Below are 17,092 nucleotides of genomic sequence, written 5' to 3'. Positions count from 1 at the left end.
GCAGAGCCAGGGGTTGGACTCGACGATCCTTAGGGTGCCTTCTCAGGGTGTTCTACAATTCTGTGATCTCTGGCCAGCACAGCACCGTGGTGTTCCACTTCTGTGGTGCTTGATATCTTGTCCTAAAAAGAGGAATCTGAGTGGCTGGGACATGTGGGAGTATGTAGCTAGGAGGTCAAAGTCCTAAAAGACCACATATGGCAAAAATCAGGAGTAAGATCCCCTTTCAGAATCCAAACACACCAGAGTTTTCAGCATTTTGCTTGTTGCCACTTGGAAGGCAGGAAATCGGTTTGGATATTAAGAAAAATTCCATATCTGAAACAGCAGTGATGCAGTGGCACAGATGCCCAGGGAGGTGGGGGGAGGTCACCATCCCTGGAGATGTTCCAGAGCTGTGGAGATGTGGCACTGAGGGATGAGGGCAGTGGGCACAGTGGGGTGTGCTGGGGTTGGACTTGAGGATCTTGGAGGTCTTTTCCAACCTTCGTGATTCTATGACCAAAACTCAGACCCACAGAGGCACTCTGATGCTCTGCCCCTCTCCGAAGCTGTGGGAGTTAGATGGGTGAATGTGGTAAATGTTCATAGGGATCATTAATGTCTGCATAGACAATCAGGAAATGTTTAGCAAAACTGAACTACTCTCCTGAGCGCTGAGCTGGTTCAGCAGCCACACAACCCTCTGGCTGTTATGACACCCATGAGATCTTAGAACTGCAACTCAGACAACACATTTCTTACCATACCTATAACCGATGGAGACATTTGGGCACAATATTGCACAAGACTTTTTACATTTTCTGCATGCCTACACACTGTTATTTTAATTTCATTCTACCCATGTGATTACAAAGGGAAATAAATCTCCCTTACCTGTGACATTCATATCCACAATCAAACCTTGCTGCACGTGCTCCTGAATCAGCTGCAAAGTCCTTTCGAAGATCTCACCTGCCCTGGCTGTTTCAATGGTGTAAGGATCCCTTGGGTAGCGGAAGAGGGCCAGCAGGTCGTTGGGTGTCTTGGGGCGTCTGTCCCAAGGAATTAGAAGAGATAGAAGAACATCAAAATAAACACACAGCGCTCAGAGCAATTTTGGAACAGAAATGGAAGGGGTTTTCATTCTCTTAGATGACATTTCTCATTGAGGAAATGCTAAGAATTGTATCAGCATTCCACTTCCCTTGCACAAAGTCAATTGCACTCACAAAATGACTATGCTGACCGGATGATCTTTTAGGTCTTTTCCAACCTTGGTGATCCTATGATTCTATGATTTTTTTCTGTGTACTGTCTCTGGAGCCAACTCCAGTTGATAAAATGCATGCAGTAGATGTATGTAATGTAAGAAGAGCCATTAATATATCAGTGCTTTCCAGGATTCCAAACACCTTCCTGTTATGAAATCCTAGCACATCCTTACATCTACATGGTACAGCTTCAACCTTCAATACCCTGGACAATCCAGTCGCTTTCATTTGCGGATGGTCAATGACAAAACGAGATTTCAGAAAGATTCATTCAGTGCCTCTGCTCCCCATCTCTCACAATGAGATGTGAGATCCTGGCCCTTCACATATTTACCTGCTGAACAGCTCAGTGCGTGTTGAATTGATGGCATGGTCCACACTGCTGATGGCTTCCTGCAGGGATGTGGCTACAAATGTGTCACCACTCCGGCCGACGTCCGTGGCTTTCCAAAGCAGAAAGAGAGAATAAATACTGTGCATTTACTTGGATATTAATTTGTCTTCCAAGCTGAAGAAAATTTGTCTGAGGACTGGCCCCAAAGTAACTCTACTGCAGGTCAAATTGCATTGCCATTGGTAATTCAACCACTGTTAAACTTTGGTGTCTTTTTTCTAACAGATATTCTAAAGAAGAAATTACATTAAATTCTCATTTTAAATTTAATTAATTAAGAAGAAAAAGAGGTGATGTTTCCAGGAGATGGCAGTGCAACACGCATTCAGAATCTGTTCCTGTACAGCTTTGCAAATGAACGCCTGCTTTGGTTGGTGGTTAAACTGGAAAAAGAAAATGTACAAATCTCAGTGGGTGAACTGAAAATAATGCTTTTATTTCCCGCAAAGGACATTTCTAGAATTCATGACATTCATCTGAAGGCATCACTTAAATGTTAATTTTCTATTTGTAGGACACTTCAAATTCAACTCGTTAGTGTTAGCGCATCAACACCACCATTTTAAAACAAAAATGAATGCTGTTGCCTGAATACCTTCAGAAGTAAATGATAAATTCCTAAAAAATGTATTTTTCTTTTTGAGGCAGGGCCTTTCTCACAGCGAAGCAAACCAGTCTTTATTTGAGCACTGGCGTATGCAGCAGGCAGCTGGGAAATGAGGTACAAACCAAGAATAAATCACAGAAATTATCTCGGGAATAATTTCAAGTAAGAAAGAGATTTCAGATTATTTTCAGCCCCCTGCATACAGTCCCTGAAAATGATATTAATTTCACCTAATAAGCTGCTCACTATTCCTGCTGGTAATTCCTACGTGCTCGAGTAAAGGTCTCTACTCAGATTGTTAACCTCATTGTTCGCCTTTGCATTTTTGCCCCTCATCAGTTCTTCCTTTCCCTCTATGAAGCACAATGCCACACTTGACCTCTGCTTTGACCAGCAGAGGAGTGCTGCTCTTCTTTATTCATTCCACTTTCCCTAATGCACAGAGCAGTTGCTTGAAAAGCAGAGGCTTATTGCTCAGTCCCTGGGGACAGAGGGAATGTTTAAGCCCCTGCTTTGCACTAACAGTGCAGTGCTGTTCTCCCTCTCCCTTCCCCGTGTGTGTGAGACTGGGGTCAGACGTGAGAGCGTGCTGGCACATGCTAAGAAGGTTCTCCCCTTCATGCTTGTGAGCAACCTGTCTGCAATGCTAAAGAAGTGAGTTTTCATCCAAAGTACAACCATCAACACTACATAATCCTTGCTTTGCCCAAGGGCAAAAAGGAGCACCAGGAGGAGGTAACACTACCGGTGATGGTGAGCTGCATGGCGCTGGAGGTGAAGCCAAAGGGGTTCCGTGCTATGCATTCGTATCTGCCCTGGTCAGCCACGCCAAGATCCTGGATGGAGAGAGTCCCATCCTGGCTCACGTGGAACTTGCCGCTCTCTGTGATCTGAATCCCCTCCTGTTCAAAAAGACAGAAACGGTGTCAGTGCTGGGAAAGCTCCCCTGCATCCCAGCCTTCAGCGAACTGGATGCGATGAGCCAATGTGGCCACCAGATGTTAGCACTGCTCTTTGAAAGAAAGAAAGCAGAAAGCCAACCGAGGACAGCTGCTGCTGCCTGGAGCCACTGCGAGGACAGCAGGACAGCGTGCTCGGCTCCTGAGCCTGCTCTGCCTCCAGCACTCACTGCAGGACATGGGTGCTGCACCCATTGCACTGCACTCTGCACAGATGAGCTGGCATAGAAGTTCTGTGCTGCAGGAATAAGTCTAAATAACTTTGAGGGTAGCCTGGAACCGAGGGTTTTTTTTCTGGCTCTGGGCTGTAGATTGCAGTTTTTGCTGGCTCTGAGCAGCGCTGTGCTCGACCCCACCTCTCAGCCTGGCTGGTGGCTTCAGATTTATTTCATTCTTCTTTTCCTTAACATCTTTTCACTGTCTTGGCCCAATGTAATGCTTCCTCTCTCCTGCTCCACTGTTGGAAAGCTGCTCTCCACAGATCTCCACAGGAGAAATGAGGCTCAAGCTATTTCCCCTGTAATCTGTTGCATGCCTGAATGTCCTGGTAGCCAGGAAAGGCCCGAGTTGTAGTGCTATGGCACAGCAAGGAAAAGCCTGAAGAGCTCCATCTAATGAATTCTTCGAAATTCTTCAAAAGAGCAGCCAGGCTGCAGACTGACTGTGAAGGATCATGGCTTTGTCCCATCTAAGCTACAGCCAACCAGCACCATCCAGTTCCAGCAGTGGAAATCCTGGAAATAAGCAAAACTACTTAGGAAAACAATAATCAGTTTGCAGTTTTCTCTGGGAATAGTTCAGTCAAGCATCCCTAACATCCTGAAAGGTCACTGGCTTTATGTTACTTCTTTGGAAAGAAGAGCAAGAGAAAACAGGAATGTGCATTGCAAGGCTTTGAGCATGAGAAATAGCAATGTTTCCTTTAAACCCTAAAAGGGGTTTAAACCCTAAAGGGTTTAAGAACCCAAAATAGTTGAAATGTTGGTCTGGCAGTGCAGTGCCCCTTACCTTCACCCAGGTGATGGTGGGCCGTGGGTCCCCCTGGGCAGCGCAGGTGATGGCCACATCCTGGCCTGTCTCTGCCACCACGTCTTGTGGGGGGTGAAGGAACACAGGAATCACTGCAGGCGCAGGGGAGAGTCAAAGTAAATGCATGAAGGAAAACAAATCCACGTGCAAAGCATCTCACCATTGGGAAAATGGCTCTTTGTGATGTTGCAAGGGCTCTCCCAACCCAAGTGTGTTCTCTGTCTCTCCACGACTGCCCTCCATCATTTACATTCATTACTTTCTACTCTTGTGCATCTCTGTTTGGGGCAATTATATGCGAATGTGCTGGCTTCTCTGTCATTTAAAATCTTCCATTAAATGACTTTCTAGGCAAGATCATAGAATGGTCTGGGTTGAAAAGGACCACAGTGATCATCTGGTTCCAACCCCCTGCTGTCTGCAGGGTCGCCAACCACCAGACCAGGCTGCCCAGAGCCACATCCAGCCTGGCCTTGAATGCCTCCAGGGATGGGGCATCCACAGCCTCCTTGGGCGACCTGTTCCAGTGCCTCACCACCCTGTGAGTGAGAAACTTCCTCCTAATATCCAACCTAAACCTTCCCTGTCTCAGTTTAAAACCATTACCCTTATCCTATCACTATCCACCCCCATAAACAGCCATTCCCCCTCTTGCTTATAAGCTCCCCTCAAGTATTGGAAGGCGACAATGAGGTCTCCCCAGAGCCTTCTCTTTTCCAAGCTAAACAAGCCCAGTTCCCTCAACCTTTCTGCATAGGAGAGGTGCAGTAGCTGAAGTGATGATTATGAATTGATTCAGGAGTTACCAGATGAAGCCACCTGGCAAGTGTTAGGTCACATCAAGTCATTCTATTGATCTTTCTGCTTTTAAAATAGTCTGCGAGCCCTTTTCATTAAGCATAACTAATTTCATGTTTCTAGTTTCCTTCCACCCAGCCTACCATCAGTAAAATTCTGTCAAGTCTGTGAAAGAGCAGGAACGTTTGCTCATGTAGAAAGATTATTTATATGGGAATAAAAAAGAAAATCAAAACACATTCCTGTGTGACTTGTGTTTTTACAAAGGCTTAATATTCAAGAACACCTAAATTTAGGCTGAACCTATGACCTCGTAAGCTAACGTTTAAGATAAATGCCCCTGGAGCCAGAGTTATGCCTTGGTGAGGGGGAACCAGGTGTTTTTCTTTAGAATTTTTCAATACGAAAAATAAAAAATAAAAAAGGAATCTCACAACTCGTTCCATAGGAAGGCCCAAATTAAATAAATAAATATTACTCAGAATTCAATTAACACAACTTGTAAATTTTCCAATAGAAACCTTTGGTTTCCTTTCCTTTCCCAAAATCGCTTCCTTATTAAAAGCTCCAAACACAATGAAGGGCCCCACGTCTCACCCAAACTGGTTGGCTAACAGAACTCATCTGATGGGTGTTAGAGTACAAAGCCACTCCTTGGTCACAGAGCTCTGCCCGGCGTCCGTGGGGTGCATACAGGCCCTTCCCCCAATCACTGCCCTCCCCAGATGATTTCATTCCCACGGTTATACTCTTTCTTGACAGCTCAATAAATTTCCAAGGAAGGAAAACCAAAGCAGCTCCTTCCAACTCACAAATCTCGGCACTCTGCAAACTTCCTTCAAGTTTCCCACCCACTGACGGAGCTCTGGTGGCCTCAATTCTGCAGCCTGGCAAAAGCAAAATCCCATCCCACACTTCCCCGATCGCCTTATTCACCACGACATCAACTTAACGAGAGCCATTTGTCAGCCTGAGCTTCCCCCCGCCCCAGCTTACCCCGCGGGGTCACGGCCAGCTGCACGGGCAGGGTCCTCACACCGATGGCACTGATGGCGTGGCACTCGTACTGCCCTTGGTCATGCAGGGCCACCCTCATTACTCGCAGGGTCCCCGTGGAGAGGATGCTGTGCCTTCGGTCGCTCGGCAGCGGTCCCCCTGCTCCAACAAACACCTCAATTAGTTTGTTGCTTCTCAGCTTTCTCCTCCCATCACTGGTGTATCTACAAGTTCAACATTTCGTGTCGTCCCCAACGTGCCATCAGCCACCATGAAATACAGCCTTCATCTTGCTAAGAGGGGAACAGGACAGATGCTGCTCTTCCCACACCCAGGACGATGATGGAGTTGTCTTGTCTAAGCAATGGGAAGGAGATGGTATGTTTTTAATTTCCTCGTAAGCCTTTACTTAGTGAGAACTTAGGCTCCCTGACACCTGATGGATAGCAACTCTGTGTTCAATTAACCAAACCATGTGTGTTAATCAAATACATGGAAACGGATTTGTCTCTTTCTTAATTCAGCATTCTGACTTCAGTTTAGAAACTGCACTGTTCCAATATTTCCTCTACTTAAATTCAAAATAGATATTTTATTAACTTCCTCAAAAATGTCAGAACTTAGGTGACTTTTTTTCTTTAAATATTCACCTTCTTCCAGATAAGGGCTTTATTAATATTAAATATCACAAGGACTCTGAACCCTCCCTACACTGCCAGAAGTGACTCTGAGGATGAGTTCTGCTCCACCCTATCTTGTCCTCTTGTCCTGGCTGTAACACATGAAGGTGCTACAAAGCTTGGTTAATTGCTGCATTGCCAAATGACCTTACAAATCTGGTTACAAAACTGCCTTCTTAATCTTACTTCTTGTCACTGAGGCCTTTTCACATCCCTACCAGAGATCTGGGTTAAAGGAGATAGAGAGTGTGGTAGAGAATCTCAGCTGGTCCTTCTTAACCCCGTGTCAGGGCTATTGCTGTGGAAGCTGGAATACAATAGCCATGAATCCTCCACGGCACTATACCATTAATTATGGCTTGTGAAGCATAAGGAAAAGTTGGAGGGCCTCTGGGCCAAGCATTATTGGCTTCTGTCCCAGAAAGTGCTAGATGGGATCAGTCTGGTGGAGACAGCATTAACAATCATCTGAGACTTTAAAAGCTCACCACCACCTGTTGGCCCAAAGTGCTTTTTCCTAAGCTAGAAGGAAGCTCAGAGCTGTGTCAGCAGTGACCAGCATTCTCCTGCTATGTGCTTGTCAAGAGAAGCAAAGCAATGGCAATGACAGAGAGCTGGGTAATGGTGGTGTCCAGACCCTGCCCTTCCAAAGGAGGTAGAAGCCTCAGCAGGAGGATGTTCAAGGATTTCTCTAAGTTTCATGCTGATGAAAAATGGCACACTCCTTCCTTTCAACATGATGACCTAAGAGAATATGTTCTCACAGAATGGCTTCGGTTGGAAAGGACCTTACAGACCATCTAGTTCCAACCCCTTGCCGTGGGCAGATTGACCCCCATCAGGTCAGGCTGCCCAGGGCCCTATCCAACCTGGCCTTGAACACCTCCAGGGATGGGGCATCCACAGCTTTTCTGGGCAGCCTTTCTCAGTGCTTAACATTATCCTTGGTGATCTACGACACAGCTCTTCTCTCCCATACCCTGTGGATGGTGGTAAAGAGAGAAAACCCTAGTCAAGTGAGGCCATACCTGCTCTTGTCCAGGCAATCACAGGTGGGGGGTGACCCTCAGCAGAGCAGGGAAAATCCACACTTTGTCCCTCGGTTACTGTCTGATCAGTGGGGATGAGGAGGAACCTGGGAGAATCTGGAAGGGAAAGTAGTAACTGAGCAGCAGGCATAAAAAAAAAAGCCAAAAACCAAATCACAGCACAGCTCAGATTAATTCTCAGAGGGAGCATGAAAAATTAACTAGTCCCGATGCACAGGGATTAAACACACACTGAGCACTTCACCCCAGAAAGGGCACCAGCCTGGGGCTCCCCACCTTGCACTATGATCCTCGCCGTCGCCCGGATGGATCCCTCAGTATTGCTGGCATTGCAGTTGTACTGTCCCTGGTCCGAGAAGGTGACGTTCTGGATGAAGAGCCCTCCAGAGCTGGTGATAGTGAAGCGGGGATCCTGCGGTAAAGGAGAGCCTGTGCCAAGTGTCCAGCTGACGCGAGGGTGGGGATGCCCAGAGACCCCACACTCCAAGGTGACGCTTTCCCCAACCAGCACTTCAGTGTTCTGCGGCTGGATCACAAAAGTGGGCTTGGCTGGAAGGAAATGAGTGCTTCAGAAACCAGGAGCCCTGCTGCCTGCTTGCTTATGGACAGAAATTGCTCAGACTCTCCATGCAGCCCAGCTAGCATCCATCTAGCTCTTCCCTGACCTCCAAATCCTCAGCATTGCCCCCAGCCCCACTTCTTTCACACAACCTCCCCATACCCTGCTGCTGACATTTCCCCACTCCTGCGTCCCCATCACTTTGTAGAATTCTTCACAGCCTCTAAATTTCCTCTTTGCTCCCAAATCACCTCCAATCTCCAACCTCTCAGTTCCCAACTCCCATGAACGAACCACCCCAGAAATGGCATTGTACTATTAGCCACTCTACTCCCCAGCACACCAAGAATTACTTGGCACATATAAAGTAAGGATTTAGAGATTAGCTCCACTTCTAACCCCAACCACACTCCCAAACCATCAAGGGGTACCCAAGGTTCAATTACATGGCGTGCCAAAATAGCGCAGGACAACTTCTTGGGTCTTGACCTCCCCAGCGATGTTCTTGGCCATGCACTGGTAGACACCTTTGTCTGATTCCTTGGTATTCTGGATCATCAGGGTGCCATCTTGCAGCAGGTTCAAGCGATTGTCATCTTTCATGTCAATCTCGTTACTGAAAAACAGCCACAGACAGGCAAAGTCGGAAGGGGGAAAGCCAGAGTGTTCTTCCCACAAGCTGCCAGGGGGCTTCGCGTGAATTAGATTAAATTGGTGTTCCTTGACACTGCTTTGAGACTTCGTGACATTTATAGCAAAGGTTATGATTTAGAGCACTGAACTCCAGCTCCAGCTCTGATTTACTCCCTGGACAGGATGAGCTATTTTCTCTCTCACTGCTGACTACATGCGACATTTACAGTCCATCAGGAGAGCATACTGTTCCCATGCAATAGCATTATTGCTACTGCCATGCATCTGAGCTCAGAAAGCTTGCTCCTATTATTTACTAAATGTAAATATAATAACAAATGCATATTGTTACTGTGTGCAGTCATTCCTATTTGAGTGGGCCCAAGAGCCTTAGAGGAGACAAAAGCCTCTGAGAAAGGCACCACGGGACCCCACCGCAGCCTGGATTCCAGTCTGGGATGTAAGAGCTGTGAAGCATCTTCCCTCTTTCTGCAATGGCTCCAGTCTCCAGAGCTCAGCCCGCAGCTGCAGGTCTCATTGCAGCACCCCGTTTATCCCAGCATGCAGGAGACCTGGATGGCTGCAAATGATTGAGAAGGGAGTGGGGACCTCACTCCCACCAGGACAAAGGCTGAATCCACTATGCAAACTAACATGCTTGCTGGGCATTTATTTAATTCCTCTGATGTCTCTTCACTGTAGTCGTACCTCATTTGCTGAACATTTATTATCATTATCCCTCTTACAATGCTATTTTTGGGAGCCTGCCAGCATTTCCCCAGCAAAATCTTCCTTCCAGGGGGACTTAAATCAGACGTAAACTTTTGCTCTGTGCTGAAACTTTGCTTAGTGGGGAGTTAACTGAAGGAGCACACATTGATCATTTTTATTAATAACCAGCCCCTATTCAGAACTCCCTCAGACAAGGAGCTCGTAAAGCAGCTCAGGAACTTTACTTCCTCAGTGGGTAACTGCTTGAGCACCAAATATTCTATTGTGTAGCACTGCTCAGAAAATTTGGCATCTAGCATAGGCATACTTTTATTCAGCATTGCTGTATAGAACATTCATCTATACATCTAGACCTCTGCAAGGTCTGTCTTTCAGTGGAGCACAGTAATTTTCCCCTCAATAGAAAAGCACACACCCAGCACACTGGTCCTTCAGTGAGAAAAAAATCCAGATACAAGAAGCATTTCAGCAGTTAAAAAATGGCAAATATGGAGGCTGAGAGCAACGTGAAACACTTTGTTGTTTTTTGTTTTAATCAGAAGACAATTGCTTTCAGCCCGCAGAGCATGTTTGCAGGAGAGCTATAAACTCTTGGAATGCACTGCAACACACATGAAACATTTTAAATACAGATAACTTGGGTTACACGGTCATCAGAGAATACCATTAAAAAGAAGGTAAAAGCAATCCATGGAATGGATTCCTGTTCCTGTATCTTTAACACTGCGTGAAACAGCCTTTGTAATTGCAGGAGTCACTGAAAAGTTCAGGGCTTGGTAGGAACCTTTGCTACCCCACGGCTCATTGTATGACACTTACTTGTTGTGGAGCCAAATAATGGCAGGCTTTGGGTTGCCTTCTGCCCTGCATGTGAAATAAACCGTGTTTCCCAAGAGGACATCAACGTCGTGGGGCTCTGAGGTGATGCGAGGCCTTTCTGCAAAAGAACATTTTCACACAACCCAATAGCACAAAACCACCTCCAGTGCAACCAGGCCCTGGCAGAGCACACCAGCACCCAGCCCAACACTCCTTACCAGCATCAGCAAAACGATGCCAGCAGTGGAACAGCTCCCCAAGCCCGAGTACCATTGAGGATTGCTGTGGCCATTCTGAGTGCCAGTAGCTGCCTCCTGTTCTGCCCAGGTACACAGGGCACAAAAACTCCCTATGTGCAGCTTCATCAAGAGTTGGCCCCTGGCTCCCCAGAACAAGCAAAGAGTTGGTGGCATCCTCACACGGGTCGTTTTTATGCCCTTGGCAGCCCACAGCTCTCAGTGACTGCTGGCTCCATCCGAACAGTGCCAGCTCTCTGCAAATCACACTGCTTCCTTTTTGACAGAATTTCATTCATTATGTCCCTGAATAGAGCCAACCCTATTCAACTGAGGTTTTCACTACGTGCTTCATTTTAAGATGTACGCCTGCACTGAGCAAGCCAAACACATTCAAGGGATGTGCTAAAATAGGAAGGAATTTAGGCACGTTGTCTAAAGCACTTGATCTCATTTCAGCAGAATACTTACTCGTGTAATAATCTCTATGCTGATCAGTGAAAACAGCTGGATTATTCATAAGATTAAGAGAGAACCTGCCACCTTGCTCAGTGAAAGGCCTGTGCCCTTGTTCTTCAGGCTGCAAGTTGGTGACCTACCTCCAGGATGCTGATGGGGAACCAAAAGCACTGTGACACAAAATGCTGACCAGTGCAAACCTGCACTGCTGGCTGACATCTGCTAAGAAGTGGTGGGTCAGCTTCATGCCAGCAGGCTCCATCCTGATTCAAATATCAGCTCTGTGCATTGTTAGGGCTTTATGCTGCATTATACATCATTTGTCTTCCCCAGCTGGCACAAGACCAGCATAATAGCCCAATGCCAGCAAAATGTTCCCACCACAGGTGCTCTGGCTGATTTGACAGGCATCCCACTGTGCGCCCATGCCTAAAGCAGGACAAATTTCCAATAGTGGCAGCAATGGCTCATGGTGCAGCACAGTCTATAGCAGCAAGTCTGTTCCAGCTGCTGTCTCCAGACCTTTTCTGCTCTTCCCAAGTGCTAGAGATCATGAGCCCATTTGTTCCAATTCAACTCTATGCAGGGCTGCACTTGTTTCTGATACAAGCCAGGATACCATTGGCTTTCTCAGCCACCTGAGCACACTGCTGGCTCAGTGGTCAGCCCACTGCCCACCAGCACTCCCAGATGGACAAAGCAGTTCCAAGCCCAGAGCCCAGCCCTGAGGCCATGCAGGTTTTTGCATCCCACTCACCACAGTTGAACTCCTGGGCAGTCAGGGTGACGATGGAGCGACCGTGCAGCTCTCGCGGGGCCTCGCAGGTGGCTGCAGTCTGGATGCTGCCCAGCTCGGCGTATTTCTGCAGCAGCTCAGCCAGCCACAGCAGGTCACAGTCACAGAGCAGTGCATTGGAATCCAGCCGCCTGCAAGAGCAGGGGAAGGCATGTCAGCCCCCAGCTTCCCAATTGCTTGCTCTGCCTGGCATTTGATCGTATCCCAAAGCAGAATCTGAGATAGTTCATTCCCACAACATTTAGATAGGGTGCTCAACCAAGTCAGTGATTTTGCTGACAATCTTTCGTCTGTCAGCTATCCCAGTTTCAAATGAAAATCGTTCTATTAAACCCAATTATGCGTAGCGTTGCACATCTAACTGCCCAAGTGCTAAAATCCAATCCTGCAGCTCGTTTGCAGGAGCACAAAGCACAACATGCATTATAAGGTCACCCTTTTTTCACCAACCAGACAGCCTGCAAGACGCAATGCATCTGAGTAACACATGGGAATAACAGCATCCCCCTGTTTAAGCCATTACCAGAGCACACCGAAATCAGCAACAACACCTCCATGATTTCAGTGTGCATGGAATCAATCTGATCCTAGAGGTTGTAGCATTTCTGCACCGCTGTAAGGACTTTTATTGCTGCAGCACATGTCGAATGGGAGCACTGGTGACCTCCAGCTGCACCCACGCCTTTCCTCCCACTGACCTCATTACGACGTGCAGGGCTACGTGCAAGGATAAGGAGGCTGCTGGGGGATTAGCTTATGTCTCCTTCCCCAGACAGTTTTATAGTAGATGGGCCTTAGCCATATAAATACGTGAGGGAAAGGCCTAATGTTTTAATGGACAAACATCTGAGAAAGTGAGATTTCACACGAGGCCACGACAGGGCTTTTTATAGACACTACATCTTTTTCTCTGACATGTGCAGACAACGTTTCATGAGCTGTTCTCTGTTCAAAAAATGAAGCATTCTACCTGCCTGCAGAAATCACAGAGGGCTGTGGTGAGATACTGAGTAGCACATTATTTTCTTGAAGTTTAAAATCATGGTAGAACACCAAATTTCTTTGTGTTTCTTGTTGCTTTATCCCCCTTCCCAAAGAAAAGCATCTTAGAACTTCTTTCCACAGATCATAAAAGACAAACAAATCTAAGTACTAAGGGTTACAAGCAATCAAAATGCAAGATTAAGAGACTGTCAGGTTACATGGGAACAACACAGCAGGGCTTTTCCTCCCGGGATGAGAACCAAGACCTGTGGCACTCCTCTGAGCACGTTTTTTTTTCCTTCCATGTTAAGACAAATCTGAAAACATGACTGAGATCCCACGTGCGGCCTGGACATCCCACGTTTCTGCAGGATGTTTTATGGGATCAGAGCACGTAGGGCTGCAGAGGGTTGGGATGACTTTTCAGGAATGCTCATACCTGGGGCATTAGCGAGCTGTAAGAAGATTAGAGCTAGCTTTTAATTAGACACCAGTGTGAAGTAACTACTAACTGGTTAAATCAGCTCTTGCGTCCAACCAAAACTGTTTTATAAACTTAACAGTGGACTTAGAAGTGCAACAACTGAAAGCTTTGCCAACCAGGCACATTTTTCCTCAGGTCCTGGCCATCTGATCAAAGATAAACAAATGCTCTTTGCAGGCAATGTTTTTCACTCACAGTCGTTTGAGGGATTCCAGTTGAGAGAATGTCCCTGGATGAATCCTGGAAATTTTGTTGTTGTGCAAGAATCTGCAATGGAAGAACCCATGCCAAAACATTATTCATTATTTGCATTGCAGATGGTAACATCCCGGGTCAAAACTCAGCTTAAGCACAAAGGCTGCTCACCAAGATGGAGCTCACTTTTTACATTTACTGTGTTTGCTTCCACAAGCTACAGAGATTTAGTTTGTCTGTGAGTGCAGTGCAGCACACCAAAGCAGAGAGCGGGTGTGTACTGGAAATGGTGACTCAAGGCGTGATGTCACGGATTTAAACTGGAACCTTCAAGTTAATCTGCTTCGTGCTCTGCAAAGGGAGGAGAAAGGGCACAAAATCCCTGTGGATCAGACCCACCCTGTGATTTCTGCACCTGGGTCAGCTCTAGTTTGAAAGAGACCTTCTTCTCCTCTCTGCACAAGACATGGAAGCTGTATGGGGCAGCCACTGGAGCAAGGCTCCAGCAAGAGCAGACAACCCCCAGACTCAGTGTTACTAAGCCAACTCCATGAGCAGATCCAGTTCAAACTCTCCAGTTAAAAAATTAAAAAACAACAACCACTGATTGCTCTGAAACACACCAGTGGCAACCAGGATGGAACAATTAAACCTCCTTAAAGGAGAAAATTGAGTTATTCATTACATCCAATATTCACAAGAGACCATCTACAAAAGGTAAGAATTCGTTGTAGTAGATGGTGGAACCAAAAAGAAATACAAAAGCAGTGTACTTGCACACAGCTGTCTGCACACACACGTGTACAGGCACATACAGTCTAGCTGCCCAACTTGGATGCTGACAAACCTTCCTCTGAAATTTAAATCCAGAATTTCTGTTGGATCAAACACAGAGGCTGAGATCAGCCGTGGCAGACTGATCCACATCTGACTTATCCTGAGGGCGTTTGGATCTCCCAGTTTTGTTTTCCCCCCACGCACAGACGCAAGGCATGTTTGCATGCAGTAAAGAAGTGTCTGTTGGTTTCACTATGGAGCAGGAATCTGTGTGTGTGTCCCTTTCCCGATGGCTATACAGTCATTACAAGCAGCACTAGAGACACAACAACTTAACTCCTCACTGCTTCCAAGTAGGATGCATGTTTTTCTTGTTAGACTTCCTTGTGACTTTGTCCACACTGCCCAGCAGTGATTAATGCTGACCTTACATCTGGAATAAAATTGACTTTCTACAGATTTACCCCTAGTGAAATAGAAACATACCATAAGACGAGAAAACCCTTCCCAATCTCATTAACCATCCTACTTTGCAAGTGCATATAATGTGCATCTTTAAGGATTCTTTTTCCATTTCTCTCCATTTTGGAGGTCACCACACTTCGCTTCAAAATACGGAAAACAAAGGTTTATTTCCTCTTCCCTCCCCTTGCTCACATGAAAGGTCACATCTTTACTTACAGCCTTTCAAGTTTGGGCAGGTCACTGAACGTCTCTGGCTCCAGGGTTTCCAGGTTGTTGAAGTGCAGGTAGCTGCCACAGAAAACCGCAAAGGACAAGGTTACAGATCTCAATTTGAAAGACAGAAGATCTTTCCAAATCGCTGCACCAACATCCTCTAATCAGTCACCACACATCTCAGGGCAGATGCTGTTCAGAAGCCAACCTTTTCTTCACTGTCTCTAACTTTCCCATACAAATAACCAGCGCTGTATTTCCCCTATACCAAATGATTTACTCCCACTCTTTACAAACTCCAGCAAATACTGAGCAGGTCAGATTTGCCCTTCTTCTAAACCTAAAGCCACCACCATCACCATGAACCTGTTGCATTGTTAGGTGTGAGGACAAAGCTGCTCCCACAGGCAGCCTGCAGCTGCAGCTCCCCATCCAGCCACACCTGGATGGTTGCACACCTTGCCCTCATGCCTCTGCCTCCCCTTGGGGTGGAATACATTGCCATGGTATAAAACACTTGTCAGCCTTTCTGAGAGGGTCATGAGTTTGCTAACAATTCATTTGTAGTAAAAGGCTCTGAAAAACCTGATAAAACCGAAATTGGTCCTGCTTGAAGCTGGAAGTCAGACTGGGGACACCCAGAGGTCTCTTCCAGCATACATTTCTCTGCAATGCTAACAGGAGTTCCCAGCAAGCGAGTCCACACAGTGAGAACAGAAACATCAAGAGAACCTGCTGCCATCAGGCTATGCAGCTTCTGCAGACAGAAAACACATTCTCCAAAAACAGAGATGCAGTCAGCTGGAATACCATGATCTAAATGGAACATCAATGTAAACAGCCCTGCTCTTGTTAATGAAGGTTAGTATTGCTAGTCCCACTAAAATCCCAAGCGAGCTGCTGCCCACAGGTGTAGGAGATCTCTTGCACTGTCCCACGTCACCTTCTGCCATCAGGGAAGGAAACCTGAGGTCTGCAACAACACACCAAGAGAGCCGAGATTCCCTCTTCCCATCTGCTGTGACATGACTAACATAACTGAAATGTTCCTGACCCTTAGAGGCATTTCAGTGCACTCTGAACATTGCCAAAACTCTCCCCCCCTGATTTTACACAGGCATAAATTTCACAGTGGAAACTGATTAATCATGGATCTACAAATACTCGTTCTGCTATTGTAGCTGACTGCATTAAGAAATAATTGCCTAAGCCTCCGCATGGCTGTTTGATCTGTAATGGAAGGGGTGACAATGCATGGTTTGCTATCAGAGCACGAACCAAGGTGCACTGACTCAGATCCTGTGGTGGGGAGCAAGCATGGGGAGAGGGAAATGTGCTGTAGGAAGTTTGAGATATCTGCTGTCATTGCTTTGGACCTTGAGGAAAACACCTGACACTGTCTATCAACTGGGTTATACTTCTCCTTGAAAAGCTGGCCTGTGGGGTACAGGAAAATGGAGTAGGATTTGAGCAAAGCTAATTCTTCTGGAACCATGCCTGCCTGAGAGATTGAAAACAGATGGGCCTTTCAGAGGGTTGTTTGTTGGTTTTGTGGTTTTGTTGTTTTTTTTCATGACATCAAGTCTGGAACGCTCATTGTTAAAGCATCTCTATGGCCAGCACCATCTCTGCAAGCACAGCCCAGCCAGGATCCGCTTCCTAAGTCTTCTCCCAGGCATCACTGGAGAGCTGGATGAAGGAAACCCATAAACCCATCCCATACACTAGGATGGGAACACAGCTAGTGTTGGGATTGCTGGAACATCCTGCTATGCTCCCTCCACTTTTGCTGTCAGCCTGGAAAACAAGCTGAATTCTACTCCTTTTGTAGCAAAATTGCTAGTCACATTCAAGCCCTACAAAGTGTCATCTGGGACAATCCAGGAATTAGAGGTTTCACCTTTGCTGACTGTTCTCCAATGATGCAAATAATGCCTGCACTTGAAACACCCACGCTTACATTCTTTCTGGCACA

At 46.5% G+C, this 17,092-nt stretch overlaps 1 protein-coding gene across 2 annotated transcripts in view; it reads right to left on the bottom strand.

Moving 5' to 3' along the window:
- The window catches only part of LOC128080887 (peroxidasin homolog), a 44,980-nt gene that overhangs the window by 8,154 nt on the left and 19,734 nt on the right, over positions 1–17,092 (bottom strand). For both annotated transcript variants that reach the window (XM_052683659.1, XM_052683660.1), the window contains 12 exons: positions 15,121–15,192; positions 13,663–13,734; positions 11,961–12,130; positions 10,509–10,626; positions 8,771–8,940; positions 8,042–8,314; positions 7,745–7,861; positions 6,037–6,195; positions 4,222–4,334; positions 3,000–3,156; positions 1,588–1,696; positions 877–1,034 (listed from right to left, as the gene is read on the bottom strand). In XM_052683659.1, the coding sequence (XP_052539619.1) occupies positions 877–1,034; positions 1,588–1,696; positions 3,000–3,156; positions 4,222–4,334; positions 6,037–6,195; positions 7,745–7,861; positions 8,042–8,314; positions 8,771–8,940; positions 10,509–10,626; positions 11,961–12,130; positions 13,663–13,734; positions 15,121–15,192 (1,688 nt within the window). The remainder of the gene's footprint in view (positions 1–876; positions 1,035–1,587; positions 1,697–2,999; positions 3,157–4,221; positions 4,335–6,036; positions 6,196–7,744; positions 7,862–8,041; positions 8,315–8,770; positions 8,941–10,508; positions 10,627–11,960; positions 12,131–13,662; positions 13,735–15,120; positions 15,193–17,092) is intronic.

This window comes from Tympanuchus pallidicinctus, unplaced genomic scaffold (assembly GCF_026119805.1).
Source record: "Tympanuchus pallidicinctus isolate F22 unplaced genomic scaffold, pur_lepc_1.0 scaffold20, whole genome shotgun sequence".
In the NCBI taxonomy this organism is placed as follows: domain Eukaryota; kingdom Metazoa; phylum Chordata; class Aves; order Galliformes; family Phasianidae; genus Tympanuchus; species Tympanuchus pallidicinctus.
Note: the sequence above shows the minus strand (reverse complement) of the source record. Positions and strands in the feature narration are given on the sequence as shown.